General features: G+C 30.3%; 1 protein-coding gene across 1 annotated transcript; it reads left to right on the top strand.

The window, feature by feature from the left end:
* Positions 1 to 5,895: 5,895 nt before the first annotated feature.
* On the top strand, positions 5,896 to 7,345 carry LOC149058604 (52 kDa repressor of the inhibitor of the protein kinase-like). Its single transcript, XM_089221275.1, has one exon. The coding sequence runs from the start codon at positions 5,924 to 5,926 to the stop codon at positions 7,343 to 7,345; it is 1,422 nt and encodes a 473-aa protein (XP_089077401.1). The 5' UTR covers positions 5,896 to 5,923.
* Positions 7,346 to 9,096: the final 1,751 nt, after the last annotated feature.

The following is a 9,096-nucleotide window of genomic DNA, read 5'->3' as shown; positions in this document are numbered from 1 at the left end:
TTTTCTTTTTTTTAAATCTAAGTATTTTTACTTCATAATTTTTTCCAAATGTCATTTGCCTGTTGGCGCCCGTGTGTCCCTTCTCATTTTGTTTTTTCATTACTCAACTTATTACATTTTTTTGTACATTAAAATGTATTTTTTGCTACTTGAAATGCATTTGCCTGCGGGCGCCAGTGTCTCCCTTCTCATTTTGTTTTTTTCATAACTCAAATAATTATAATTTTGTGTACATTTAAAAATTCTTGTGCTACTTGAAATGCATTTGCCTGCGGGCGCACGTGTTTCTTCTCATTTTGTATTTTTAATAACTCAACTTATTACATTTTTGAGTACAATTAAAAATTCTTGCTACTTGAAATGCATTTGCCTGCGGGCACACGTGTTTCCCTTCTCATTTTATATTTTTAAAAACCTAAGTATTTTTACTTCATAATTTTTTCCAAATGTTTTTTGTTCTATGAAATGCATTTGCTTGCTGGCGCCCGTATCTCCCTTCTCATTTTGTTTTATTCATTACTCAAATAATTACAATTTTGTGTACATTTAAAAGTATTTTTGGCTACTTAAAATGCATTTGACTGCTGCCGGACGCGTTCCCCTTTTCATTTTCTTTTTTTAAAATCTAAGTATTTTACTTCATAATTTTTTCCAAATGTTGTTTGCTCTATGAAATGCATTTGCCTGCTGGCGTCCGTATCTCCCTTCTGATTTTTTTTTATTCATAACTCAAATAATTACAATTTTGTGTACATTTAAAAATTCTTGAGCTACTTGAAATGCATTTGCCTGCGGGTGCACGTGTTTCCCTTCTCATTTTATTTTTTAAAAACCAAAGTATTTTTACTTCATAATTTTTTCTAAATGTTTTTCCTTCTGTGAAATGCATTTGTCTGCTGAATAAAACAAAATGAGAAGGGACACACGGGCGCCCGCAAGCAAATGCATTTCATAGAGCAAAAAACATTTTAAAAAAATGATGATGTAAAAATACATAGGTTTTTAAAAAAATAAAATGAGAAGGGACACATGGGCGCCCGCAAGCAAATGCATTTCATAGAGAAAAAACATTTAGAAAAAATGATGATGTAAAAATACATAGGTTTTTAAAAATATAAAATGAGAAGGGAAACACGTGCGCCCGCAGGCAAATACATTTCAAGTAGCACAAGAATTTTTAAATGTACTCAAAAATGTAATAAGTTGAGTTATGAAAAATACAAAATGAAAAGTGCCACACGGGCGCCCGTAGGCAAATGCATTTCAAGAAGCAAAAATTAAATTTAAATGTACACAAAATTGTAATTAGTTAAGTTATGAAAGAAACAAAATGAGAAGGGAGACTTGGCGCCCGCCGGCAAATTTATTTCACAGAGCAAAAAACATTTAGAAAAAGGTGGGTAAGTCGTGTATGTCGCTCTGCTGTACAGTAGGTTACAAGTGGGTTACTGTAATGGATGGAATTAAATTTGAATCCAATGATATTATATCATTGTATACAAAAAACGATTCTGAGCGAAGACGGTTTATCTGTCTAGGATATATTATAGATTATTAAAAATTTTCTAAATCTTAGATTTAAAAAGAAAATTTTTTATGAATTTCAAGTTTGAAATAATTTGCGAATTTTCGTGATTTTTACATATGTTGTCAAAATTCAAACTTTGAATGCTTGTAAAAAAAAAATTGTGATTACGCATTTCTTTTATTTTTCAATTTTTATTGTAAAAATATATTATGAGCCTTGTATTAAATTTTCAAATCTTAGATATAAAAAGAAAATTTTTCATGAATTTCTAGTTTGAAATAATTTGCGAATTTTCGTGATTTTTACATATGTTGTCAAAACTCAAACTTTGAATGCTTAAAAAAAAAAAAATTGTGATTATGTATTTCTTTTATTTTTCAACTTCTATTGTAAAAATATGTTAGGAGCCTTGTATTAAATTTCCAAATCTTAGATATAAAAGGAAATTTTTTTATGAATTTCTAGCATAAAATAATTTACGAATTTTCGTGATTTTTACATAATATGTTGTAAAAATTCAAATTTTGAATGCTTATAAAAAAAAAATTGTGATTATGTATTTATTTTATTTTTCAACTTCTATTGTAAAAATATGTTAGGAGCCTTGTATTAAATTTTCAAATCTTAGAATTAAAAAGAAAAACTTTTATGAATTTCTATCTAAGATAATTTGAACATTGCCGTAATTTTTACGTATTTAGTCAAAATTTGAACTTTAAATGCTTATAAAAAAAAATCGTGCCTACGAATTTTTAATATTTTTTAACTTCTATTGTTACAATGTGTTAGAAGCCTTGTATTAAATTTTCAAGCTTTTCTACAGAACAAATAAATTTTTATCGATATTTATAGAAAATAAAACTAAAAAAGTTGAAAAATTAAAATGTCAGTAAACAGCTCAAAACAAATCTAAATATTTTGAAAATTTTATCAAATATATAAAACGCATATATAAACATTCAGTCAAAATTTCAAGTATCTGTGGTAATTTGCTTTAGAGTTACACCAAAATAAGGAAATCGCTAAAAGTGAAAATCCAATGTTGTAAAAATTTAAATTTTATGTATTTAGTCAAAATTTGAACTTTAAATGCTTATAAAAAAAAATCGTGCCTACGAATTTTTAATATTTTTTAAATTCTATTGTTACAATGTGTTAGAAGCCTTGTATTAAATTTTCAAGCTTTTCTGCCTAACAAATAAATTTTTGTCGATATTAATTTAAAAAAAACTAATAATGATCGAAAATTTGAAATGCCTATGAATAGTTCAATTTAAGTCGAAATTTTTTGGAAATTGCATGGTGGATAGAATATACTTATATAAACATTAGGTGAAAATTTCATGTATCTATGGTAATTTGTTTTAATGTTACATCAAAAACCAAAATCGATTTTGTCGAAAAATGAGTGTGCGTAAAATTTTCCGTTTTTCCCTTAATTTTTGGTTTGTTTTTCTCAATTATTTAGAAAAGTATTAAGAATTTTTACTTTTGACCCGCCAAAGTACCAACTAGATTCACTTTCTGATCGAACGAGGTATTGAAGTCAAAAATCGAAGCATTTTTACTGCCCCAAAACGTGATGACAGACACAAAAAAAAAAAAACACACATCATGGTAAAATCAATACATTCATCGCTCCGCTCAGAATCTAAAAATTATGAAGTAAAAATACTTTGGTTTTTAAAAAAAGAATATGAGAGGGAGACACGTGCGCCCGCAGGCAAATGCATTTCAAGAAGCAAACAATTTTTTTAATGTACACCAAAATGTGTTTAGTTTTAATAGTTTGATTGTTTAGTTTTGAGACACTAGTCCCTTCTCATTTTGTTTTTTTCATAACTTAACTAATTACAATTTTGTGTACATTTAAATTTATTAATGTTTTGCATTGTATGCCGTTCGATGCCTATGCGTGTATATTTCTTATACACTTTTTTATTTATATCTACCCATATCAACAACCAAACGTGGCGTTGCCGGTATCTACGGATGCGGAAAATTAAACCGAATACACTCAAACCTCCAAAAAGGATCTCAAAACTACATCAAATCGGATTTTTTCTAAAAACTTGTAAATATAATTTGCTGTAAAATACGTTACAAGAGTCTCCGACATCCATTGCTGGCGTCCGTGGCCAACCTAGCGCGTTCCCTTGTAACGGTGCATATTTTGGATATATTCCCCTTACAAAAGATATAAATTATAACACCAAGAGTTTGTTATTAATAATAGTAATATTTACTTAATAATCTTTTCAATTAGACTTTATAATACAACATACAATATACATATAATTACAATAGTTTCACACAATAGTTTAACGTATACTCATACGATAGTAATACCCAGTGGCGTATTTAGAGGGGGGCCCATGGGGGCCCGGGCCCCCCCCCCCCTTGGCCCGTGTAGTACATATTATAATAGTATAACACAATACTACTGAGTAATCGACACTCGTATTATACTTTAATACTTTATAATGTATGATTAAATAATGATTTGATATGAAAACCAAAATAAAAATAGTAAATTGTTAATTCGCATTGTTTTGCGATACCCTGCAGTACAATATAAATAGCAAAAGATAAAATCAATAATGGATTATCGTATCTAGATTCTAGTCCAGAACGTTTATCTGGAACCGTTCGGACAATACGTCGATACCGCACACGCGTTGCTCAGTTTCAATTGCTATTTAATTGCCGATAAAACGCAATATAGTGTGATCCTAGTCTAATCGTGTAGTTGTGAATAACGTATTATTTTACTTGTCAATACATTGTTTATAAGTTATAACTTAACTATCTACTTGTGTATATATTTTAATATTTGTATAAATTGACAACCGAATTTAAAAGTAATATGCAACAAAATAAAAGAACATCGAAGATAACTAATTTTTTTAACTCAACACAGAAAAAAATTAAAATAGAATCTAACGACGTCGTGGATGACGGACAACAGCAATCACAGTCTGACTCACAGACACTAATTTCAACGGAAATCAAAAAGGTATTATATTATAAAATAAATAAGCAAGGCTGTAAGTATATACGCTATACGTAATGTCGCAATGATACTATTGAGTAGTATTTGAGTAATATGACATTTAGTTTTTCAAATATTAAAAATCTTAATATAGACATTTTGAGAGACGGCAAGTCATGGCGAGTGGCGCTCGGCGTTCGAACAACGGGTCCGCCGACCAATGCTCTCAAAAAGTTTATATTAATTATGGAATAAATTATGGACATAGCAGTTTTAACAAAAATAAAATAATACAAATTATTGTTTTTATTTTAAAAAGTTTAATAATATGATACCACACGTGTATAGAATTATAATAATTATTAAAACACAGTTTTCATCAAATATAAATTTTAAAACTTATAGAAAGTCTTGTATTAAATTTTCAATTCTTAGCTATGAATACTTTTAATGTAGGTTTAATTAGTATTGTAATGTAATACGCTTTTGTTTTTATTATTTTAGAAATCAGCACATTTGCATGATATTGCCAATTTTGTAGTCAAACACACTTTACAGTCTTCTGAAATATTTAATTGTTTGAAATTGACTTGGATACCCGACCCAAAATATGATTTTCCTATACGTACAGAAGGCAAACATAATAGAAAATTTCAATATAAGTATTTAGAAATATTTCCATGGTTAGCTTATAGTGAGATTAATAAAGGAGCCTATTGCAAATGGTGTGTTGTATTTGCTTTTTCAGGCGGTGGATCAGGCAACCAGGTATATTACACAGAAAAAAAATTATTTCCTTTGATTATTTATAAATATAGTAATTTTATAATTATTTCTTGTAGCCGTTAAAGAACCTAGTAAGAGAGCCGATGACCAAGTATAAGAATGCAATGGCTGATTTAAATGAACATTCTAAAACCAAATATCATATGATATCTAGTGAAAGGGCAAAAGACTTCTTAAAAAACTATGAAAATGGAGACCAAACGGCGGTAAATGTACTTCTCAGCAATCAAAAAAAAGAAATAATTGAACACAATCGTAAGAGACTTATACCTATAATTAAAACTATACTTTTTTGCGCACGTAATAACTTGCCATTACGTGGTCATCGAGAGTCCGGTTCACTTAAATTTGATAATGTACGTGAAGATTGTTTATCGGGTAATCAAGGAATTTTCCGAGCTTTATTGTCTTTTCGCATGGAATCTGGTGACAGAGATCTTAAGTCTCATTTTGATATTTCTGCTAAAAATTGTACAATGATAAGCTCTACTATTCAAAATGAAATTATCGAATCAATGGGTTCTGTGATTAAACAAAAAATTGTTGATAGAGTAAAACTTTCTAAGTATTTTTCGATTTTATGTGATGAAACAACCGATATCAGTACAAATGAACAAATGACAATATGCGTACGTTATGTTGACTTAAAAAATTGTGTCATAAGAGAAGATTTTTTATGTTTTGTAAAAATGGTTTCAACTACTGGGTCAGAAATAACAAAAACATTGAAACATGAACTAGAAAAAGTTGGTTTAAGTTTTGATAACTTAAGAGGACAGGGTTACGATGGGGGATCAAACATGTCTGGCAAGTATAACGGTGTTCAAGCACTAATTTTAAATGAATATCCTTTGGCTTTTTATACTCATTGCTTCAGTCACTCCCTTAATCTATGTTTATCAAAAGCATGTGAAGTATCGGCTATAAAAAATATGAATGGTATAATTGGAACTATCTGTACATTTTTTTCTTCGTCTTCCAAACGAACCGAGAAGTTAAAATATATTATTGAAACGACTTTAGATGTTAACACTGTTAAAAAGAAAAAGCTGAAACAACTGTGCCAAACTCGATGGGTAGAGCGACACGACGCTATATTAACTTTTAAAGAACTATATATTTACATTGTTTCTACGCTAGAAGATCTTGAGCATGATACCAATACAGAAACATCAACGAAAGCTACGTTGTATGGAAGTGCCATAACAAAACCGGATTTTATTATTGCTTTAGAAGTGTCTGCTAAATGTTTTTCTTATACTTTTAATTTGAGCAAACTTTTACAAGGTAAGCAACAAGACGTATGCAATGCTTTGGCTAACGTAACACAAGTAAAAAATGCCTTACAAAGTATTCGAAATGATGCCGATAACTCTTTCAAAGAAATAATGGAAACTGTTTCAAAATTAGCTTCTATTGTAAATATTGACATTAAAATGCCTCGTATGTGTAACAGACAGACGAAACGTGTAAATGTTAGTTCTAATAGTCCAGAAGAATATTTTAAAGTATCTATATACATACCATTTCTCGATAGTTTAATATCCCAATTACATTCAAGATTTGATGAAAGGTTAAAACAAGTATTACCACTTCAAGGCTTAATTCCATGTAACTTGCATTTATATAATGATGATTTAATTTTATCAGCTGCATCTATATATGAAAATGATCTTCCTCACGCAATATCCAGTTTAAGTGCTGAATTACACATGTGGAGAAATCAATGGAAGGACACAGAAAACGTATCACAAACTGCAATTGAAGCAATACAGCACTGCCAAGATCTTTTTCCGAACATTAAAACACTTTTACAGTTGTTCTCCACACTACCAGTTACTTCTGCCACTCCAGAACGCACGTTTTCTACTCTTAAAAGAATAAAAACTTACCTGAGATCAACAATATCTCAAGAAAGGCTAAATGGCTTGGCTTTAACAAACATAAATAAGGAAGAAAATGTAACTGTGGAGGAAATAGCACAAGATTTCATAAAAATCTCCGCTAGGAGAATGCAACTACAAGACTGGTCAAAATAATAGGCATTACTTAAATTGTACAGGTTTTAATATAAGTACTTAAATTGTCTTAATTAAATATAAAATATAATATACTAAAACGTATGATTTTGGTGTTTTATCTAGTGGGCCCCTCCCTAAGGAGATTTCTGGCTACGCCACTGGTAATACCAATACGTGTAGGATTATAATATAATTCGCGATTTTAACAATCTCCCATTCACAATTACAATATTTAAGGTACTCACGGTTTTGCCAATTATAATAAATAATCGTATGATTAATACGATTAGAACTGATGAAATAACAGTCTCTTGTGGAATACAACCGTAATACAAAGAACGTTCACTACTAATAATAATTGTGTGTAGTTCTACACTGATACCTACTGGGGATACGAATATGACGATGATTACTATATTATATTATTATTATTACTATACTATATTACTATATTACTATATTACTATATCAGCGGCGGCAATACTAATGACACCGAATATGACCGACAATAATATTAATCGCGTCGATGCGGGTATTTATCCGTGATATAGTCGATAGCGGCTTTCCCTCCGTGGGGTTTCTTCTCTGGTCCTATTTTGGTTGTTATTGTGGTTATCCCTGTTTTAGGGTTGTCGGTTGTCATAACTATTATTATTATTCTCCCGAACCGTTGTTCGCCGGTGTTCCTCCGTACCCAATATCTTCATTGCGTTTAGTATGATACACTCCGGTAATGATATTAGGATTGCTCGTAGGTATCCCGGGTAATGGCTGGCAATATTACTTACAATTTCCTGCTCGGCTAACCTCGGTACTTCTAGGTGTCTTAGTTTTGTTGCCCAGTATGAAAAATGCTCTCGGTAGTTAGTTTCATTTGGTACTTGTTTTACGCTAAGTCATTGGCTTCATGTCTGCATTTGGATGTCCCGCGACCAATATTCGTCCTTAAATGTGTCTTGGAACTCTTGAAAGTTTGTTACTTGAAACATTATTGTTGAGAACCAGTTACTTGCAGTAGCTTTCAAACAGTCCCCTGCAATAAATAGTTTTTCATCCGCATAGGTAATTTGTTTTAATGTAAAATATTCATTAAGTCTATTTAAAAAATCTATAGGGTGCATGTCTCTTCGGTTGCCGAAAAATAACGGTTTCGTAATATCCGTCAGCGGTCCCCTGCAGATTTCCTCCTTTTTATTCTGAGTGTTTTGCTGGTAGCTGTCTCCCAGATTTCTGAGTGTAGTTACATACCGGTTCTCCATTTCTTCGTTTACTGACTTGTACTTTTCTTCTATTTCTTGTATTTTCTTATTATGTATTTCTTCCCACTGTAATTTTAAGTTTTGAACTTCTTTATGCTTTTCTTTGGCATTCTGAATTTCCTTCTTCTGTTCTTCTATTTTTTTCGCTTGCTCTTTTATTTGTATTTCGATTCCTATAAGTCTTCTTTCCCACTCTTCATTTGAGTCTTCGTTCTTCTTTTTTCGTGGCATTTTATAATATTAAAACGATGTAGTAATTATGTAAAATTTATAAAATAGATGTAGATTTTTTTTTATGTAAAGAGCACGAATTCTTATTTCGGAGTTGTGGAATTCGAATCCAACTTGTTGGGCGCCAATTTGTAACGGTGCATATTTTGGATATATTCCCCTTACAAAAAATATAAATTATAACACCAAGAGTTTGTTATTAATAATAGTAATATTTACTTAATAATCTTTTCAATTAGACTTTATAATACAACATACAATATACATATAGTTACAATA

This window comes from Diuraphis noxia, unplaced genomic scaffold (genome assembly GCF_037042655.1).
Source record: "Diuraphis noxia isolate RWA-SAM2 unplaced genomic scaffold, SU_Dnox_SAM2 contig0002, whole genome shotgun sequence".
Classification (NCBI taxonomy): domain Eukaryota; kingdom Metazoa; phylum Arthropoda; class Insecta; order Hemiptera; family Aphididae; genus Diuraphis; species Diuraphis noxia.
The sequence above is the reverse complement of the archived record's forward strand: the minus strand, read 5'-3'. Positions and strand labels throughout refer to the sequence as shown.